At 41.2% G+C, this 23,510-nt stretch overlaps 2 protein-coding genes across 7 annotated transcripts in view; one reads left to right on the top strand and one right to left on the bottom strand.

Annotated features, from left to right (window-relative positions):
* The window catches only part of LOC121383367 (acetylcholine receptor subunit alpha-L1-like), a 33,099-nt gene extending 32,153 nt beyond the window's left edge, over positions 1-946 (top strand). For all 6 annotated transcript variants that reach the window (XM_041513366.1, XM_041513358.1, XM_041513391.1 and 3 more), the window contains one exon: positions 541-946. In XM_041513366.1, the coding sequence (XP_041369300.1) occupies positions 541-726 (186 nt within the window). In that variant the 3' untranslated portion in view covers positions 727-946. The remainder of the gene's footprint in view (positions 1-540) is intronic.
* A 16,534-nt stretch (positions 947-17,480) lies between these two features.
* Positions 17,481-23,510, bottom strand: part of LOC121377569 (acetylcholine receptor subunit alpha-like) — a 28,576-nt gene continuing 22,546 nt past the window's right edge. Inside the window, exons 2-5 of the mRNA XM_041505620.1 lie at positions 23,044-23,088; positions 22,071-22,180; positions 18,976-19,987; positions 17,481-17,666 (exon numbers count right to left, since the gene is read on the bottom strand). Of these exons, the coding sequence (XP_041361554.1) occupies positions 17,481-17,666; positions 18,976-19,987; positions 22,071-22,180; positions 23,044-23,088 (1,353 nt within the window). The remainder of the gene's footprint in view (positions 17,667-18,975; positions 19,988-22,070; positions 22,181-23,043; positions 23,089-23,510) is intronic.

Here is a 23,510-nt window from a genome sequence, read left to right as displayed (position 1 = left end):
TCTTTTAACAGGAGCATTTGGGTAGCACACATTGTGAACCAATTCATGTTTTTTAAATTAAACTTAAGAAAATATCAATCAAATTTGATGTAAACGATTTTGTTGCACAAACACAATTGACAAAACCGGACTTACTTTACTTAGGTAAACCATACGGACCAACTTTCTTACTGAAATGGTTGATTTTTGAGATTTTGAGATTTTACGAAGGAACCTGGACATACTGGTAAATATGGCTAATGCTAGGGTCAGACTGTCAACTGTCACGACAGAGTCGGCCAAGTCGACAGTTGCGTCGTAACTCCCCCCCCCCCCCCCCCCCCCCCCCCCCCACTCCTGACTTACAATGGGTGCGCTCAGATTAACAACTAATCGGTCGTAGGATTTGTGTACGATGGTTTTCGAGCTGTAAGACTGCTCAGACTAGCAAATGGACAGTCATAGAAGTCGTGCGATAGGAGAGTTGGACAACTCCGTCATAACAGTTGGCAGTCTGAGCCTAACATAACACGATGACTTTTTTTCTTCGTTATTTTTCAGATTGAAGAGGACTGGAAATACGTCGCCATGGTGTTAGACCGCATATTTCTGTGGATCTTTACAACGGCCTGTGTGGTGGGAACGTTCGGGATCATCCTGCAGGCTCCCACTCTGTACGACGACAAACAGCCGCTGACTGCCGTCGACTTTAAAGCCAGCTGCTACACGGGGTACTCGCCCACGTGACTGGGACCATAGACGAAGAAGACCTCACTGTTAATTCCAAATTGTGTCATCTCATATACACTGATGGCGATATCTCATCAAATGGACATTCTTCATATGTTATAGGTTTTTGGAAAGCAAATAGTATTTAGTCTTTCGTGACACGGGTTTGTGCAGAATGAATATTGCGTTGAGATGTCAGTTGATATAAGACTATCCATAAAATCAATTTGAAACAATACAGATATATTTTATTGTTGTATTGTTTTATTGTCGTCATTCACACGTGGGGCGGGACGTAGCCCAGTGGTAACGCGCTCACCTGATGCGCGGTCGGTCTAGGATCGATCCCCGTCGGTGGGCCCATTGGGCTATTTCTCGTTCTGACCAGTGCACCACGACCGGCCGTGGTATGGGCTATCCTGTCTGTGGGATGGTGCATAAAAAAATCCCTGGCTACTAATGAAAACATGTAGTGGGTTTCTTCTCTAAGACTGTGTCAAAATGACCCTATGTTTGACATCCAATAGCCGATGATTAATAAATCAATGTGATGTAGTGCTATCGTTAAACAAAACAAACTTTAACTCATTCACACGTGAACATGTGAATAATTAGAAGTGTTAGATGGAAGTTGTGGTGAAACTCCACAACAAAAACCAAGGATTGATTTATTAATCATTGGCTATTGGATGTCTAACAGTTGGTAATTTTAACATAGTCTTAGAGAGGAAACCCGCTATATTTTCCGAGTAGTAGCAAGGGATATTTGATATGCACCATCCCAGATGGGATTGCACATACCACGGTCTTTGGTGTGCCAGTCGTGGTGCACAGGCTGGAAGCTGTCTCTGAATGCACATTGCCACTAATTGCAAACAGTATGAGAGAACAGGCGTTATGTCGTCTTTTATTGGACCGGCCTCGGTGGCGTCGTGGTTAGCCATCGGTCTACATGCTGGTAGGTACTGGGTTCGGATCCCAGTCGAGGCGTGGTTTTTTTAATCCAGATACCGACTCCAAACCCTGAGTGAGTGCTCCGCAAGGCTCAATGGGTAAGTGTAAACCACTTGTACCGACCAGTGATCCATAACTGGTTCAACAAAGGCCATGGTTTGTGCTATCCTGCCTGTGGGAATCGCAAATAAAAGATCCCTTGCTGCCTGTCGTAAAAGTATGAATGAATGAATGAATGTTTAACGACACCCCAGCACGAAAAATACATCGGCTATTGGGTGTCAAACTATGGTAATGCAAATAAATAAAGTGATGATCAACATCAATATAAAAATTCAAGGTTTAAACAAAAACAGTGTAAAGAACTGTGCAAAAATACAAATACAAATATCACAGAATTTTACGGACACCGAATTTTACTCTAAACTTCAATTTGTGCTGTATTGGCCATTCTCAAAGAGAATGTTACACCCCTGCACCACGGTGAGGTTACAGCACGCGCAGGGGGTCGTAAAAGAGTAGCCTATGTGGCGACAATGGGTTTCCTCTCAAAATCTGTGTTGTCCTTAACCATATGTCTGACGCCATATAACCGTGGGTAAAATGTGTTGAGTGCGTCGTTAAATAAAACATTTCTTTCTTTCTTTCATTGGACCATCTAAAGAAAGAAAGAAATGTTTTATTTAACGATCCGAACCCATTACCTACCAGCCTGTAGACCGATGGCCTAACCAATACGCCACCGAGGCCGGTGGACCATCTAAAGTCACAATCTCGACGATACATACCAAAGTAGTCGGCCAATGTAAAGTGCTTTGTCGGGGACAATAGCATGGTTATCTAAATACCACGAATCAACGAGAAGCAAATAACTAGTTAGTCTAAGTCATCTGAAGGAAGGGAGAAATGATTTATTTAACGATGCACTCGACACATTTATTTACGGTTATATGGAGTCGGACATATAGTTAAGGAGAGAGAAAACTCACTGCCGCTACGCCATGTGATACTATTATAAATTGGCAGCAGAGGATCTCTTATATGCACTATCTCACAGACAGAATAGTACATACCATAGTGTTGGCACTGGCTGGAAAGAGGAACAGCCCAGTAGGGACTGATCCTAGATCGACCACAAATCAAAACCCAGTTTTACGAAGATTCGTAAACGTATTTTTACTTAAATGTAAATGTACGATTTGAAAACATTTCATAAAAGAGTCTAAACGTAACACACGTGCAATAATAAGGGCCTTTAGTCACAAATAATGACAAACGTAAAACGGTGAGTCTGCTTCGATAACTGATAAAATGGTAGCACTTTTTGTTTTGGCAACTTTGCAGCGCCAGCAACTGCGGTGAGAAATGTGGTTTTTTCGTGATAGAACAACGGGTCTTGACAACATGGACCATCACCAATTAATCAGGAGATATCTTTTTCCAAGAAAAAATAAAACATTGGTGAAATCGCGGGACTGATACGAGTCGATGTGACAAGTGCAACATTGCGATCCAAAGCAATTCCTGTTCACATTCAAGCATTAAAGAGAAAAAATGGCCACTGAAAAAACCTGAAATAATTATTTTTAAAAAACATTTAACTCCCTTTGCAAATCCAGTGACTTTCAATTGTGTCACCGTGTCATTTGATTCACACATTTTTAAATTCAAATGTGCTTATCACATATTATAACAAAGAAAAAAAGTTTGTTTTAGTTAACGACACCACTAGAGCACATTGATTTATTAACCATCGGTGATTGGATGTAAAACATTTGGTAATTTTGACATATAATCTACATCTAATCTACATTTTTCCATTAGTAGAAATAGATGTTTTATATGTACCATCCCACATGCAGGACAGCACATACCACGGCCTTTGATATACAAGTCGTGGTGCACTGGCTGAAACAATAACTAGCCCAATAGGCCCGCCGATGGGAATCGATCTTAGACCGACCGCGCATCAAGCGAGCCCTTTACCACTGGGCTACGTCCGCTCCTGCCAAAGATATGATGTGGTCCTCTTCAACCAGCAAGTACACACTCCGTGAAATACTCACCCACTCCACACTAACAGACTACAGGTAAAGTTAAAGACTGTTTTGTTTAACTACACCACTAGAGCACACTCCGTGAAATACCCCCTTCCTCTAATCTAATGGATTAAAGGTAAAGTTACAGTTTGTTTTGTTTAATGACACCAGTTGCGATTGAACTCCATAGCAAAAACCAAATATTGATTTATGAAAATAAACATTTCGCTTTCACATTGATTTATTACTCATTGGCTATTGGATGTCAAACGATTTGTAATTTTGACATATAGTCTTAGAGATGAAACCCGCTATATTTGTTTCATTAGTAGCAAGGTATATTTTATGTGCACCATCCGATAGACATGATAGCACATACCACGGCCTTTGATATGCCAGTTGTGGTGCACTATCTGGAACGAGAAATAGCCCAATGGGCCCGCCGACAGGGATCAATCCTAGACCGACCGCACATCAAGCGAGCGCTTTACCACTGGGCAATGCCCTGTTGTGATATAAATAAAATATACGAGCATATACATAACATTTTATCTCAGACCGTAGGGGTGAAAATAGTCAAAAGACAAACAACAACAACAACAACAACAACAACAAAACTAAACAACACACATAATTTTTACAGCACGTTCCCAGAAACACACATGATTTTTTAAAGCTTTTGGGTGTTTGTTTGTTTGTTGTTTTTTGTTTGTCTTTTTAAAAGTATTTATTAAAACAAAAGAAATAAACAAACAACCGCCATCCCCGAAAACCGAAATGACAGTGAAAAGGAAGTTGAGGACATGTAGATCGTTTGGTATGTTTCGAACGTTATGCGCTACCATCTGTAATTGTTGAAACGGCCCTATCATATAGTGAAATCCTACCCCCCCCCCCCCCCCCCCCCCCCCACCCCCCCCCCCCCCCCCCCATCACATTTAAAATCCAAACTTTCCACTGAAACATCTTTTTTTTTATACTCGTGGAAGAGCTATCGAACTTTGCCTGAGTTTCGATTGAACACGTGTTATACGCATGGTTGTCATACCGGAAATAGTTTTCACACTTTATGTGTTTTTGCTGCTAAAAGAGTTACATTGGAAAAGAGTAATAGATTTACGTGCAAACTATTTATTTACGATCTGCTTCGTCAAATTGAGCAACCGTAAACGTATACGTACACGTACACGTATGACAGGTGTAAGCTTTAAACGTAAACTTAACTTTACGATTATTTGTGAAATTGGGACCAGCAAGCACTTACCACCAGCCCGCACACACACACACACGCACACACGCACACACACACACACACACACACATACATACATACATACATACATCAATACATACATACATACATACATGGTATGCCGTATTGGGTTATACATACACGTTATCGTACAACTGCGGTGCGACTAAAAGATTGTACAGCCGTGCGATTCCCTTACGAATTACCTAGCCCCCCCCCCCCCCCCCGCGCAGTCTCACTTGTGCAACTGCCATGCGACTGCCTTTCTGCACCAGGCTCGCATACGCTCGCATGAGATTTGCACAGGTTGCACGACAGTTGCACGGAAGTCTGATGGATGTCGCACGGGAGTTGCAGGGGGTCCGCTGGGAGACGCACATCTCGGCTCCCTTAAGACTCACGTATGACACACGTGGATCATACTGGTTGTATTTCCCTGAATATCTTCAACTATATGAATTATATACTCTTCAAAAGAAGAAACGCAAAACCACATTGTCGTAACATTTGGAGAATTGATTTAATTATTGAATGGTGAGTCCGATAATTACCAAATGTTGCAGGATTGTTCACAATTCACTCTAGTCCATTGTGAGTAAGTGATAGGACACACCACCAAGGTCAAGGTCATCTGGAGTCAATACCGGGTGTGGCCTCCGCGTGTGTTGACAACTGCCTGGCACCGCCTGCCCATTGAAGCAACCAGAGTACGGATGACGTCCCGGGGGATGGTGGCCCACTCGGCCTGCAAGGCTGCTGCCAGCTCGGGCAGGGTCTGGGGCTGTGGTTGTCGCTGTCGGAGGCGTCGGTCCAACTCGTCCCATAGATGCTCAATTGGGTTCAAATCCGGTGATATCGATGGCCAAGGAAGGACATTAATGTTGTTGTTCTGTAGGAAAGCCGTTGTGAGACGTGCTGTGTGAGGCCTGGCGTTGTCATGTTGGAACACTGCGTTGGCGTTGGCCATAACTGGAACGATGTGTGGCCGGAGGATCTGGTCAATGTAGCCCTGTGCATTCAGGTTGCCCTGCACGTGGACCAGGTCAGTTCTGCCAGTGTGTGAGATGGCTGCCCACACCATGACACTACCCCCGCCGAATCTGTCCACTTCCTGCACGCAGTTTGCCGCATAACGTTCACCACGACGCCTATACACGCGACATCTTCCATCATGACGTCGGAGCAGAAATCGGGACTCGTCACTGAACCACACCTGTCTCCATCGCAGTTGAGGCCATTGTCGATGAATCTGGCACCACTGCAGTCGGAGTCGACGGTGTTGTGGTGTTAAGATGACACCTCGAACTGGACGTCTGGCACGAATTCCTACCTCACGTAGGCGGTTCCGTACGGTCTGGTCGGATATCCTGCGCAAACCTGGTATTGCTGCGGCTGTGGAGGTGGCAGTAGTCAATCGTTCCCGAAGGTGGCGTACCCGGATGTAGCGGTCCTGCCCGGGGGTAGTGACCCGTGGTCGACCGAATCTAGGGAGGTCACGTGTTGATCCATGTTGCTGGTAACGGTCCCACAGTCTGGAGATGGTGTTCTGGATTCGCCTGCGTCTAGTCGGCCGATGGCATTGTTTCTCTGCGGTTCATTGAGACGTGGCATGTCCTGGATTGTCAACTGTCGGCCAGATACAGAGGCCAGGCAAGCGAACACCCTGCACTTTTATACTGTCGGTGTTCATGTTGCACGTGCAGACAACGCACGTGCAGTGGTGACATGGTTTGCACGTGGCTGCGTTTTTGCGAATATTCACATTTTGGAACTTTATTGTACAGTAGCTGCGTTTTATCGAATGTAACCGTGGGAATGTGTTTGGGACATGCAATGACCTTATATTCACAAAGCATGAACCGGTAGGAAACATAAAATCGGAGTTATAACCCATTTGTACCCTTTTGCGTTTCTTTTTTTGAAGAGTATATATAGGCTTTTGTAGGAGATATCGCTGGCACTATAATTTGCACTATAATTTGCGATATCTCCTGCCATATTCTCTGCAGGAGATATCGCAAATTATAATCTTGATTGCTCAAATTTTAATCACAAGACAATGTTTTGTTACGTCATTGTGTTTGTTTCAGCGCTGAACCTACCATTAGTGACGTCACGCCACTACCGGTGTGCTAGTTAATGAGTCTACCGCTGCCAAATATAGTGGTATTCAACACACATTACTGACATTGTTTACAACTGTCGCAAATGAAAATAATGATAATGAATGATAAAAAGAATACCCCCCCCCCCCCCCCCCCCCCCCCCCTCGTGTCTTGTGATATCATAATTTATCAGCACGAGTTGATAAAAGTATGAAAGCCGAGGCTTGAAGTATGAAATACTCGGGGAGTACCATATATATATATATATATATATATATATATATATATATATAATATATATATATATATATACATATATATATACATATGACTTGTGCCCCCTCCCCCCCCCCCCCCCCCCCACTCCTCTAGAGATTGTAGTCCCCGTACTAGAGATTGTGGTAATCCACCTGATTTATATTGAGGAAATGCACTACCGTTTAGAACACCAGCGACATAATGGTTTAGGGACACTAATTCTAACAATATTAAATTGTGATTTCAATGACATTAAAAAAAAACTTTCGTAAAACATACAGAATAAACGGTATAGCGCCGTAGAGCTGCTGAACAGCCATCATCTGACAGTTTAATAAGCCTAGAGGACAAAACAGTTCCAGCATCTATGAAGACAGAACCCATAGAGAAAACCATACGGCGTTCATTTCCGTTCCGCTAACAAGCATTTGACATGAATGTTCCTTGTTTAATTTGACAGTTTGATTGGGAATAAACCCGAGCCCCTCTGCCCGGAATGACTGAGTGCTTCACGTTACTGGCTAACCCAATAATCAGACTCGTATCTGGTCGTCACGTCTTCGAGCCTCTCACCTCACCGTATTTGTCAAGGCAGGTCTTCGTTATTAATCAAAAACAGAACAGCGAAAGCCGTAAGCCAACACTTTTCTTGGCAGCGAGCTCAATACGGCTAGTTATTGGAGTTTGTTTAGTGCGAAACATGTATCGATGTTACATCGTGTAATTAATACGAATTGCTCGTTCATTCATTCATTCATTCATTCATTTCAACTTATATTCGTGATTATATCCTATTAGGGTTCAAGCACGCTATCCTGGGTACATACTTCAGCTATCTGGGCTGTCTGTCCCAGTGAGTTAGTGTTTAGTTATTAGTGTTTAGTGAGAGAGACGCCAGTGTAGTGGCCTTACACCTACTCAACGAGTCGTGAAACTCGCTCTGGCTGAGGGTCGGTACCGAGCTGTGAACCCAGTACCTACCATCTTTAAGTTCGATGGCTTAAACATTATACCACCGAGTCCGGTACACGGCTCGATAATGACAGAGAGGAAACCCACAACATATTTCCATTAGTACCCATGGATCTTTTATATGCAACATCCCACAAACAGGACAACACATACCACGGCCTTTGAGATACCAGTCGTGATGCACTGGCTGGAAGAAGAAATAGCCGAATGAACCGAACGACGGAGATTGATTTTAGACAAACGGGCATCAGGCGAGCGCTTTACCACTGGCCTATGTCCCCCCACCCACCCCCACCCCCCACCCCCCACCCCCAATCAAAAACGTATCTGTATGTGCAGTTTTTCGTGCAATATAACAATAATAAAAATAAGCGAGTCGCTAGTGAATGAAAACTTTTTTTGTACCTCTAAATGTGCTGTATTTAATGAAATCTAAGTGACAGATCTACTTTTTTTGATAGTACCGGCCTCGGTGGCGTCGTGGTTAGGCCATCGGTCTACAGGCTGGTAGGTACTGGGTTTGGATCCAAGTCGAGGCATGGGATTTTTAATCCAGATACCGACTCCAAACCCTGAGTGAGTGCTCCGCAAGGCTCAATGGGTAGGTGTAAACCACTTGCACCGACCAGTGGTCCATAACTGGTTCAACAAAGGCCATGGTTTGTGCTATCCTGCCTGTGGGAAGCGCGAATAAAAAATTCCTTGCTGCCTGTCGTAAAAGAGTAGCCTATGTGGCGACAGCGGGTTTCCTCTAAAAACAGTGTCAGAATGACCATATGTTTGACGTCCAATAGCCGATGATAAGATAAAAAAATCAATGTGCTTCTAGTGGCGTCGTTAAATAAAACAAACTTAATTAAACTGCCTGAAACCACACGTTTACTTTGTACTGACGACTAGTTGCATCAAAGGTGATAACGATAATAGATACACACATGGAATATGATCATAAGCATACGAAATTCGGGCAAACACAGTAGAGAAATTCGGGGAAAATAAGCTAGCCTGAATACTTTTCACTATGTATTTTCATTATTCTACACACAATATTAATTGTAATCCATGTAAAAATGAGTGGCGATTCGCTTACAACCCTATATAGCTGTTTGGCAGTAATGCTAATATGAATAAACGATGTAATCCAAATTCGGGCACTTTTGTTTAATTCGGGCAAAAATCAGCCTGCTCCTCCTACAAAAATGGGAGCCCGTACGCCTATAAATATAGTCATTACATTTTGTAATATCATTAATTAGGGGATAACTATGTTGTATTTGAGTTTCAATAAATGCATTAAATTTTTTTTTTAAATAATAATTTTTCGGAATGAACGTAGCACGATTGTGTTTCAAGTCATCCGCCTAACTTGATGCGCAATCGGTTTAGGATCGATCCCCGTCGGTGGCCCCATTGGGCTATTTCTCGTTCCAGCCAGTGCTCCACAACTGGTGTAACAAAGGTCGTGGTATGTACTATCCTGTCTATGAGATGGTGCATATAAAAGATCCCTTGCTGCTAATTGACAAAGAGTAGCCCATGAAGTGGCGACAGCGGGTTTCTTCTCTCTATATCTATATCTGATATTAAACGAGTTTTCATTTCGTATTATGTTTAAGTCCCGATTAAAATAATTTTGAAAATAAACATGATACGAAATGGTAGCGAGTTTAATATCCTATTTATTACTCATAATCGATCTTAATTTATATCACTCATCTCGTTTCGTTGACGTTCATGTAAGGTTGTAGTACGCCAATTAATGACGTCATCGTGTGACGTCAAAAGTGTTACATCCCAATTGGCGTACTAGTGGGACATATCACTTTGATACGTACCAATATATTTGTAACCATATGGATAATAAGTACACATATTAATTAGTCTCGTGATCTAATACTGTATTTTGCAATGAAAGAGTTTTCATTTTCAATGGGGTTTTTTTCTGTTATCAGCCAAATGAGTGTGATTTCCTTGCATTAGCAGGGTACGGGGAATATTGACTATATAGTAATATAATATACGTCTTCTTGTTTTATTTGACCGGCCTCGGTGGCGTCGTGGTTAGGCCATCGGTCTACAGGCTGGTAGATACTGGGTTCGGATCCCAGTCGAGGCATGGGATTTTTAATCCAGATACCGACTCCAAACCCTAAGTGAGTGCTCCGCAAGGCTCAATGGGTAGGTGTAAACCACTTGCACCTACCAGTGATCCATAACTGGTTCAACAAAGGCCATGGTTTGTGCTATCCTGCCTGTGGGAAGCGCAAATAAAAGATCCCTTGCTGCTAATCGGACAGAGTAGCCCATGCAGTGGCGACAGCGGGTTTCCTCTCAAAATATGTGTGGTCCTTAACCATATGTCTGACGCCATATAACCATAAATAAAATGTGTTGAGTGCGTCGTTAAATAAAACCTTTCTTTCTTTCTTGTTCGATTTGGGGCGGGATGTAGCCCAGTGATACAGCGCTCGCTCGATGCGCGGTCGGTGTGGGATCGATTCCCGTCGGTGGGTCCATTGGGCTATTTCTCGTTCCAGTCAGTGCACCACGACTGGCATATCAAAGGCCGTGGTATGTACTACCCTGTCTGTGGGATGGTGCATATAAAAGATCCCTTGCTGCTAATCGAAAAGAGTAGCCCAAGAAGTGGCGACAGCGGGTTTCCTCTCGCAATATCTGTGTGGTCCTTAACCATATGTCTGACGCCATATAACCGTAAACAAAATGTGTTGAGTGCGTCGTTAAATAAAACATTTCTTTCTTTCTTGTTCGATTTCAACTAGCTACTGGTTGACGTAGACCTCAGTACAATTACACAGGTCGGTAGATATGATCACATAATTAATGTTAGTTAAATAATTAATAGTAAAGTAATTTAACAAAAAGCGCCACATTGAAAGTAATGAGTTTGTCCACTGACAATAGGAAACGTACAGGTAGTACTAAACCAAATAACGTCCGGATGGGTCAAAGTTCGAGGTTCACACAACATTTGATAGAGCAGTGATTGGTGATCAATGTGAGAGTGTTGGTTGTAAAATTGAATGTATGCAATTTCATTTCTTCTAGTACCACTGTGTCAAGTAGCCTATTGCTTGAAACATGTATGGGGTACCTGTAAACAATAACAACAAAATAACCTCAAATTTTATGACTAACTAGGGAAGTCATAGACGCTACCCGTTATCTCTGAAATGGTAGTATTTATATCCGCGGTGTATATGTCGATTATTACGATGCAGGTAGGAGTTTTAGCCACATATGCTGCTATTGTCATCTACGGAATTTGCTTTGGTGATATACACCCTACATGAACAACGGAATGATTTGGGTACTAGAATCTAAGAAAGCATCGGGCCACATTATTCTAGAACTCCTGAATATTTATTACTGCACCAGATTATTTTGTTCTCAACACTTTTGGTGGGTCCTACTGAAAGTCCGGTGCATTGGAGTACATTGTATTTGTATTATCGTTTATATTACTGAAAGGTGGCATAATACGATTTGACGCATACTCTAACGTAAACGTACCCTTACCCTCTCATCTTTCTACCTCATCTTTTCCTACCTCTTCCTCCCTGGCTATCTCTTTCTCTGTCTATATATAAGACAGTCCACTAACCCTCACTCCACTTCACCCTTTCGGGACGGAACGTAGTCCAGTGGTAAAGCGCTCGCCTGATGCGCAGTCAGTTTAGGATCGATCCCCTTCGTTGGCCCATTGGGCTATATCTAGTTCCAGCCAGTACATTATGACTGGTATAGCAAAAGCTGTGGTATGTGTTATTCTGTCTGTGGAATGATGCATATAAACGATACCTTGCTACAAATGGAAAAATATAGCGGGTTTCCTCTCTAAGACTACATGTAATAATTACCAAATATTTGACATCCAATAAATCAATGTGCTCTAGAGGTATCGTTAAATAAAACAAACTTGAACTTGAACCCTTTCCCTTTCTCTCTCTTACTTATTCATTCACTCTCCCACTCACTCATTCTGTGTTTGTGTTAAAACGCGTGTCGTTCACGTAATGTAATATTTAGGTGGTCTTTTTACTTGCAACATTGTTGCACAATATAGTTGGTATGATCTATTGACAGGTCTTAATATAAGAATTGCCTGCTAACCGATCCTTTGCCATTAACATTTTGTGGTAATAAATATGGTATAAATCAAAAGTGGCATGAAGCTACTTTAGCCACGTAAAAGGGATTTGATTTGGTGGAATGCGTCTGATATTGATTTTATTACTTCTGTGAGATGCTCTCAAGTATTTTCTTATGCTTTGGAATGTCATCAAATGAACTATATAATAGAGTTCATGTGTGTCTTGATACTTTTGAATAATGCTTTACAGAAGGATGTTATAAACTGCAAAGCAAGAATTTCTGGTGGAGTTATTCAGTTGTAGGACAATGTTTCATTCTTCCGAAAGTCATTTAGTCGTAAAGTTCACTGGTGCAAACTGCTAGAGCGTAATGAGATAATTCGACAGAAAGTAACATTTTAAGACTCATATATTGACCTAGGATCAATTCCAGTCGGTGGGCCCATATGGCTATTTTTCGTTCCAGCCAATGCTATGCAACTTCTAAAACAAAGGCCGTGGTATGTACTATCCCTTGCTGATAATCAAAAAGAGTAGCCCATGAAGTGGCGACAGCGGGTTTCCTATTTCAGTATCTGTGTGGTCCTCAACCATATGTCTGACGCCATATAACCGTAAATAAAATGTGTTGAGTGCGTCATTAAATAAAACATTTCCTTCATATACTGACATGAATAAGAAACATAAGATTTTTGTTTGTAATTCTAACAGTTCAGTATGCAAACGGAAATGATGATTTTATCCGACCTTTGAATGAAATACAAATTAAAAGACAAGATCATCAACTTTAATAACTTTATTCAAGCACAGCGACTGAAGATGCCACGGGAGTAGGTCACATGTCATACATTACATTCACATGATGTTAGTAAATGATTGAGATACGTTGCGGCTGTTCTAAACCGTTTACACGTGGCAGTCGCAAACCGATTACATAAATAGCGTAAGCGGATTTGTTCAGCCTCCATTATTAAAGTCCGATATGGAATTCTTGACCTTGGGCGGTCAGATAACGTAACTAGCTAGGTTGTGGAAATTCGTCATGTCATCAACTGCATCCCGATATTGTTTAATCGAGGGATGGAGTTCAGAGGTAGAGCGTTCGACAGCGGACTGGAGTTCAATGGTAGAGCGTTCGACCGAAGCGCGATATGTCGCACAAATGTTTACCATCGAAGGACTTGTTTTCATTGCATCCCAACTGGTGATCCAGAACTGGTATGCCAGGGGTGTAGCGTGATCTGGACCTGGGGGGATTCGAATATGAACCAAGTGGACCTTTTTCTATTTTGTTTTTGCACCACCCGAAACTCCATATTTATAAACCTGTTTGTTTTAGTACTGAAAGCGGACCATTTGCTTCAGCGGGGGGATTCGTCCGACCCCCCCCCCCCCCAGCCTATGCCCCTGGTATGTACTGCCCTGCTTATCAGAAAAGTGCATATAAAAGATACCTTCCTGCTTCGTCGGTAGAAGTAGCCTATACAAAGGTAGCGTGTTTCTTCTCTTTCAACGAAGTGTGGAAGTAACTGTTAGTCGCCAAATAGCTGTGGCTTCACATGTATTAATATGTTAAAGACACATTCCTTTCCTTTTCTCTCCAACGATTCGGGTGACCTCTGCTACAGATTGTTCTGCTTGCAAAAGCCAATTGCAGACTCTAGCTAATTAATTAAGATTTTGTGTTTTCCTGAATGTAATAAAAGTTAAAGTTTGGTTTCTTTCACGACACCACTAGAGCACGTTGATGATAAATCATCGGCTATTGGGCGTCAAATATTTCATAATTCTGGCTTATAGATAAGAGAGGAAACCCGCTACATGTTTTCGTTAGTAGTTAGGGATCTTTTATATGCACCCTCAGACAAACAGTATAGCACATGCCACAATATTTGATATACCAGTCGTGGTGCACTGCCTGGAACGCGAAATAGCCCAATGGACCGACCGGCGAGCATCGATTCTAGACGGACCGAGAATTAAGCGAGCGATTTATCACGGCTACAACCGACCGCCTGAATCAATCTAATTAAAATTGGGAAAAGAAAGAAAGAAATGTTTTATTTAACGACGCACTCAACACATTTTATTTACGGTTATATGGCGTCAGACATATAGTTAAGGACCACACAGATTTTGAGAGGAAACCCGCTGTCGCCACTACATTGGCTACTCTTCCGATTAGCAGCAAGGGATCTTTTATTTGCGTTTCCCACAGACAGGATAGCACAAACCATAGCCTTTGTTGAACCAGTTATGGATCACTGGTCGGTGCAAGTGGTTTACACCTACCCACTGAGCCTTGCGGAGCACTCACTCAGGGTTTGGAGTCGGTATCTGGATTAAAAATCCCATGCCTCGACTGGGATCCGAACCCAGTACCTACCAGCCTGTAGACCGTTGGCCTACGACGACGCCACCGAAACCGGCCTAATTAAAATTAGCTCCACTGGTTAATTACTATTACCAGTAGATCTAACAGCATTGCGTGGACTCCCATGTCCAGGTGACATTTCATCTATAAATAACAATTTAAATATCGACCAATTACACTAAGTCTTTTATAGCGTTATTCGGGAGCATACAAATTCTAAAAATATCGGGCGAGACTATTTATGCAATAGGCGAACTTATTGGTCAATTTCAATATTGAAAAAATAGGGGGGAAAGTGCAGTAATAAACTCTGGATTGTATACTAGTATAAACAGATTTTATGGCTATACCATCACGTTTTGGGGTTTTTCGTCTTGAAACGAATTTTATGTAAAATGTTACATTGAAATTAGTTTCCGGCATACTTCGTAATTCACCCGAATCATATCGTATACCCTCGGCATAATCCCGAATGTTTTAAAATTATTTTCAAATCACTGGCATGATTTTGCAAGTAGGGTTTTGATTGGTCGAATGAAAGGTCAACTGGATACGAGCTCTAACGGGCTGCTGTTAGATCCACATGTAATAGTGGAGCTAATTTTAATTAGATTTCCCCCCTGAATGTAATGATGCATAACTTTATTTTGATTTTGCTCTACCATAGTTTGACACCCAATAGCCGATGTATTTTTCGTGCTGGAGTGTCGTTAAACATTCATTCATGACATTTCACAGACATTGTTTTGGACATCACAAACAGGATAATAAACATATTACAGATGAATTGTAAAGTTGCAGCATTTCCATTTCAATATGTGACTATTTCCAAGGGCTACGCTACACGCTTGCTATCTGGAATTCACCTGAGCATAGAGGACACAACATACTGGGTCTGCCGAGTAATGACGCACCCCCCCCCCCCCCATCATGAGTGACCACACACTTGGAAGACACAACCACAATCGCACCCATGCTGTCACAGACACTCAGTGTTCGTGGTCTTACAGCTCCCCATTGAGACCAGCGGTGCACTCGCTCTTAGTTGGAGCTGGTATTGGAATGGAAAATCCCCCAATGCCACGAGTGGGACACAACCCAGTGCCTAGCGTTCTCAAAAGAGTCAGGTTTCTTGTTTGGTTCAGTGTATCTCGTTGGAATATTTCGCAGTCGTGTAAGAATGCGCAGTCCAAGTGAAGAGGTCTCACCTCGGTCACGGAGCTGACCCTGCCAGAGGTCCGCGGCTGGTCAGCTTTCAATGTCCACTCCATAACACGACAAACAGGAACCTGAAACCATGTAATACAATTTGCCGTCAGTTGATATCATTAAGTTTGCTCATACAGCGGAATAACGCTGGTGATGGTTATGACATTCCTGTCAGCCAGCTCGCACCATGATAGGATTATGAGATGCCCAAACTGCTCATGCCGACTCACGTGAAAGCATCCACGCCACATTACGTACAATAAACATTACGAGCTGTCATCAACATTTTCGTCTGGCATTCTCAAGCAAATGTAAATATCAATTTATATGATAAAACAACACGTCAGTCCACTGCAATGAAGTAACCTCTCAACTATACCTATAGAATGCAGTGTCAGTCGTATTGCAATGAAGTAACCTCTCAACTATACCTATAGTGTTGCAGTCCACCTTGTTCACGCTCTATTTCTTGCTTTTGCTGTGTTCTCGACTTCAAGCTTAATAATCAGCAAAGTGATCTATTTTATAACATTTGTTCAATGTCCGTTTCTATATCTTCCGCAGTGGCATAGCCAGCATGAGGTAGACAAGGCGCTTGCCTCGTCTGGAATTTCGCCAGATTTATTTTATTTTTCCCATGACACTGATATTTATTTGACAGGTCTGGGTTTTTTCCTCGGCATTTTTTCCTCTCTGGTTACGCCCATGGACCCTGTTCCACGAAGCGATCTTAGCCTTAAGATCAACTTAAGTGCATAGGGTAGCTATGTGGTTACGGTAATCGTAGGGCTAAGATCGCTTTGTGGAACGGGGCCCAGTTCCGGTATCATATGCGTACTATTATTAAATAGTTTGTAGCCGTTTTAAAAAGGTTTTCGGAAAATAAAATATTTTAAAATTATTAACATTATAATTTATTTGCATTTTCATTTCTCAACATCGTGAAGTTTTGCAGTGTCTCAATATCGATTTTAGTTTTAAATAATCACGTACATAGGAATTTATTATTTCTTTCAACGGCCAAACAAAATATGAAATAATTCGACCAAAGGTCATTCCAATTGTATTTATTTGTATGCTTTATATTTAAAACATGTAAGGTAAGATAGTGTTTTTTAAAGCTATATAAAAATGACAAAAACAAGAAGAAGAAGATGGCATAAGCAGAATGTGTGTCTTTTTGTCGCGTGAATAAACAGAAGTCTTGCTATGGCAGAAAATATAGGATAGTCCCGGTAAATACATAAACATACACACACGCACGCACGCACGCACGCACGCACACACACCAAACACACACACACACACAGACATACACACACACGCACGTACACGCACACACACACACATACACATACACATTAATAACAATAGGCTTAGTTATATAAACCAAAAGGCTAAACAATTTCTATTTACACGTCTTAAAAACCAAGATTCCGATAGTTTATTGGTGTATACAGACACGCGCCACTGTCTCTCGAGGTAGTGTTTACATCATCTAGACGTGTACGCCTGATAGCAGCTGTCAGCGAAGTCTGATGACGTCAGAGGTTCTCGTTGGTCATAGAGCGAGGGCGCCTGGAGGATGATCCCGAACGTGCCCACCACGCACGCTGTGGTGAAGATCCACAGAAACATGCGGTCTAACACCATGGCCACGTACTTCCAGTCCTCTTCAATCTGAAACACGAGTTGTCACACGTTTAAAGAGACATTCCTGAATTTGCTACAATTTTAAAGATGTTATCGACTAACAGAGACTTTTTAACGATTGTAATTACATATCAAATATATTTTTCTGCATAAAATATTAGTGGCTGTATATTAAACGTGTTTCCGATCGTTCTAATATTTATACTAGGTTAAATTTAATTTTATTTCCTAAAATATAGTTTTTTCGTACGTACGAAATCATTTGAAGACAAAATCTAGTTTGGGCTTCTTAGAAATATTAAGACGACCAGAAACACATTGAATATACAGACACTGATATTCTAAACAAGAAAATATATTTAATATGTAAGTTTAATCGTAGAAATATTTTATTAGTCGGAAACATCTTACAAGGCAGCAAACTCAGGAATGTCCCTTTAAAGACACACAGACAGGGTGCGGCGCGGTGCGAGCGGTTCGGCTACACAAACCGAAATACATTAGTTTCAATGAGAACGTCTAGACTGGATGCGTGAGATGCGTGCGTCTGCGAAACACGTGCGGCCAACTGGAACACAGTATGTATATGCCCTAAACGCAAACTGCAGACACGTCAGACCCAAAGGTCGAACCACACGAACGCGCCGCATCCAGTCACTATGAGCCTTAAACGTTTCAAAAACAAACATATCATACAGTGTTGTTTCCTTTAAAGTGGCTAACTCTAATTTCCGAGGTATTGTTTTTTTTTTTTTTCACATAACATTAAAAGAAACACGTTGCATTTGCTAAAATTGATAATTTAATCAAAGTTAGGGTAAGCGGTGAGCAAGTTTACAAAAAAACCCACCCACCCCTACCCACCCATCACATGCAAGAGATTAACGAGTGAATGAATGATCTTTAGTACACAGATTTTAATGACATTCATATTCGACAAGTTAATTATTCGGCCAACTAGAACGCACTACCGCTAAATGAATGTCCTGTCAGCAGATTTGAATGATATTCACATTCGACAAGTTATCTACTCGTCCAACTAGCACTATCGTCAAATGAATGTCCTGTTAACCGATTTGAATGATATTCACATTCGACAAATTAACTACTCGGCCAGCTGGCATTACCGCCAAATAAATGTTTTGTTAACCGATTTGAATGATTTGAATGTCCTGTTAACCGTAGTTAAGGTCAACACTATGAAACAATCAGTTCGATACTTAGCTTATTTTAATTGGCCTTATAATCATAGAAATATCAGAGCAACTTTGTATCGCTAAGCATATCTAATCTACTTTATCATTTAGAAAGATAACGATTAAGACAGTATACATACGGCTGATGTGTGATCTTCAAGTTTCATGTGTTGTGCTATAAAACTGACAGCTTCCAGAGCATCTTCCACCTCTTTAGAATAGAATCTGCTGCGTTTCGTAGGAGAGAGTTCACGCTGCACCACTAGCAGCTCCTCCTGCAGAGTCCTGTGATAGTGTGTAGGCGCTATTTCCAGAACATTGTTCCTTCCAACGCGTCTCGGGTCATGAGGAGCATTTTGAAGTTCAAGGCCATTACATGACTTTACCATACCTTTGGACGTGCAGTCGTACTCATGGTGAGGTCTTCGCATCAGCAACAGTTTTGGGAGGATGTTTAGGAACACTCTTCTCACCCAGGGCGCCATGCTGTGTGTTGAAGGTGAACGAAAGTGGACATTTAGAACTATTACAGTCACGATGATCGAGAGAGTCACGAGAATCAATGTAAACAGAAGATACTTTCCGATCAGTGGGACCACTATGGATGTGGGAGGGATTATTTCCGCCAACAGAAGGAAGAAGACGGTGAGAGTGAGGAGGATGGATATACAGAGCGTCGTCTTCTCGCCGGAGTCTGACGGGAGGTAGAAGACGAGGACTGTCAGGAAAGAGATCGCCACGCACGGGATGATCAGGTTCACCGTGTGGAACAGAGTTCGTCTGCGCATCGTCACCTCGAACGTGATGTCTGGATACGGCTCCGTGCAACACGGGTACTTACGAGTGTTCTTAATCGCCGACACTTCCAAAATATCCCATTCCACGCTCGGGTAGAAGTCTCTGAGATCAACCCCACTTTCCACGACAACGTTGGGTTCGTTGCCCTGTGCACAGATATGGACGAGGTCCACCTGGTCGCCGTCGTACGTCCACGTTCCAAATTTCAATTTGCAGTTTTGGATGTCAAAGGGGAAAAATTCCACGTCAATGGGACACGAACTTTTGTATATAGCTGGCGGCTCCCAAACGACCTTACCGTTGTAGTGAAGTGTCGCTTTAGTCATTAGAGTCACCTCGTAATTTCCATCTGCACTGTTGGGGAAAAGGAAAGCATCATGTTTCAAACTAGTTATTTAATCTGCACTGTTGGGAAAAGCAAAAGTGCCATGTTAAAAACTAGTTAACTAATCTGCTCCGTTGGGAAAAGCCAAACTGCCATGTCACAAACTAGTTAACTAGGTAGATTTGCAGACTGCCGATTCTTAATTAATAGTCGGCTCCTACTGTGGCTAAATAAACAATACATATCGTTGAGCAGTGTCTTGGACAGATGCAATTTTAGATTAACACTCAGTGTGGGACGTTGACTATCTGACGATTGACAAAACATTTCAATATAGTCATTAAATATGCTTTTCTTTACTCAAGAGCAGGACATATCTGGTTGGGCATCCTAAATAGTTACGGGCAGGAAGTAGCCCAGTAGTAAAGCGTTCGCCTTATGCATTGTTGGTTCTAGGATCGATCCCCGTTGATGGGCCCATTGAGCTATTTCAGGTCCCAGCCAGTGCTCCACAACTGGGGTAATAAAGGCCATGGTATGTACTACCCTGTGTGCATAAAACTGACCCATTGCTGTTAATCGGAAAGAGTATTCAATTGCGTGGCAGCAGCGAGTTTCCTCTCACATTATATGCTTGGTCATTAACAATATGCCCGACGTTATATAACCGTAATTAAAATGTGTTCAGTGTGTTCTTAAATAACTAAGAGCGAAAAACAAATTTGTGTTATAATCAGTTACCCAAGTATGATTAATATCAATTAGTATTTTCAGCTCAACTAAGACACAATGTTTTATTATCACTATGCATACGAGTATTTGGTTATTTAAGATTATAAAGATGTGGGCGGGTGTATGTTGTATCCGAAAACTTAGTATGTCGCACTTCCATTCTTTGACTATGTGTCGAAATAACCCAATGTTAGACACCACATAGATAATAGCTGTAGTTTAACGAAATGCATTGATGTATCATTAAGTTCGCAATTAAGAAAGGAACGGTAGCTGTTATATCGAACTTGGCCATCCGTATAAGGCAAGGGAAAGAAAACAGGGAACACTTGGTGTTATTCATTAGTACCCTAGTAATTAGTCTGTATTTAAAATGAAGATGTGATGTGGGATTGAATGGCAGCAACACAGTTAACTTCCTGACACTCTGGGTGAGGGTTTTTGTTGGGAGTCACCCAATGTTCTTAGCGTTGGCGTGATTGATCATACATTTCTTTCCATCAGTATATTAATGTTGTATGGATGCTCCCCAGCCCACCCAACCCACCCTCTCCAAACAAGATAAAACTTCTTTCTTTGGCAATTAAATCAACTTTCTAGAAATGTTGGTCAATGTTAAGTCTCCCATAGCCATCAGCCTGGGGAAAGCCCTTTATTTCAACCTATCATGTACCCCTATATTCAGCAGAAAATGGAGAATAATACATGATTGACCGTTAGATACCATTTATCTCACAACGAGTTGTTTTAGAATGTATCTAACGAGCGAAAGCGAATTTGATACGTTTTTAAACAACGAGTTGTGAGATAAATGGTATCTAGCGGACACGAATGTATTCTATTTCTCAAAAACGAGGTTTTAAGCAAATTTTAACATCTTTTTCGACTAAAAGTTATTTATAGCCATTGCACTTGGAGCTAACTTACGCGTCATAGACACATGATTGTCAGGTTAACTATACGTCACAGTGTAATCTATTTCCACCGTGTAGTTTTTGATTGGCTGCATGGCACTGGTGACCTGGTCGTCACCTAGGAGCAGCCAGTCGTATGTCTTGAAATTGTTGAAATTGTTGTACGTGTGTTAACAACCCATGTGTTATCAAAAATAATACATGGTGTTCTCACCAACAGGTGTGTAAGAAATATATAATATTCGGGGGGGGGGGGGGGGGGGTACATTATGCGTACCTTAGGAACTAGATTCAGCAAGAATAAAATGGTAAACATTTCGCATGGTGTTCTCACCAACGGATGTGTAAAAAACATATTTAATAATAGTAAAATATATAGCCCCCCTCCCCCCACCCCCCACCCCCACACTCACACTAAATGGTTGTAGGTGTTTGTACTAACGAGTTGTGGACATAAACGACTTACTTGTTGTACAGCACTATATCAGGAAGCCAGATTTGATCAGATGGAACGTATAGCTTGTCTACTCCACCGTATTCATCTGGAGTCCACTTGAGCTTTCTGTCACACCATTCCTGTTAAACAAAATGTAACTATTGCATATTCAAAGACAAAACTTTAACAATTTGGTAAATGAACTTAAATGAAAGGAAACAAGAGACTTTCAAAGTTACTAAGGCAATGGATTTAATTAATGTATCATTTGTCAGTATAAGTAACAGGAAATTGTTAATATAAAATGAAATATGTAACTGCCACGTGATTGAATATAGCTTGGGAATAGAGACATTTTTTAAAACACGATCTGTTTAGAAAAAAAGATGTTTTAAAGACAATTGTACATGACTTAGTTGATGACTAGAAGTTAAACTGCTTGATTAGTCAATTGAATCTTTGTCAAATCATTGTTGAATCGTTTACAGCTATAAAAAACACACTTGCTATATTTTGACATCTACGACTAGCATGAACTGCACTATTTAAAAAAAAGCTAAAAACATATCCCCAAAACACGTGCACACATACAAAGAAAAAGCACACACACCGTCAACAGAAATAGAAACGTTATTGGTCCTTGGCGTAAAATGCATGATTAATACAGTATTTTAACAATAATAAGATATTTTTAACAGTGAAAATGGCCAACAATAGTGACACTATTAACAACAACAATAATAGGAAACAAACAATATAATTATTTTTTAAATCACATCCAAACTTAAATAGGGAAACAAGTCTAAAAGTTGTGGTTGAAATGAATACGTTTCTATATTAGCAATTTTCGTGCAATACCAAACACACACACACACCCCAAAAGTGTAACATTTTTAATGTTTTGGTTGAAGGGTCTAACGTCAAGGCTGTTATGACTACCACTATAATAGTGTAACATAATCCATATCTAGATGTTACAGTGGTCTTGTTACAAAGAACATACCTGTCTTAGCCAAACGTTGGTAGTCATCACTTGGTTCTTCTCATCCTACAAAACATTTAAATACATAGCAAACTTATTTATATGCAAATATAACCTTCTAAACAGTGATATCAGTCTGATTTTAATAATCAATGATTCATTTTATTCATACTTGTTTAAATTTAATGTCATTTGAGGTAAAACAAATTACATTATTCATATGAAATACGGAAGTAAACATTTGTTTAAAGCTAAAAGAAAGTGTTTAAAAAAAAATTGTTGTGTGTAGCCTGCTTGCTGAAAAGGTCCACCTCATTGATCGACATACATATTTAACCGCAGCAATGTCTAAACCAGTGAAGTGATTACCAAGTCAAATGTACTATCAGTCTGTTAAAGTTCGAATAGTTCGATCTCTCTGAAAGCTAACGCCACCGTCTATGAAAAATTAACCGTACATTCTCGGCTGTGATTGGTAAGTCTGTTGC

Source organism: Gigantopelta aegis, chromosome 2, assembly GCF_016097555.1.
Source record: "Gigantopelta aegis isolate Gae_Host chromosome 2, Gae_host_genome, whole genome shotgun sequence".
Classification (NCBI taxonomy): domain Eukaryota; kingdom Metazoa; phylum Mollusca; class Gastropoda; order Neomphalida; family Peltospiridae; genus Gigantopelta; species Gigantopelta aegis.
The sequence above is the reverse complement of the archived record's forward strand: the minus strand, read 5'-3'. Positions and strand labels throughout refer to the sequence as shown.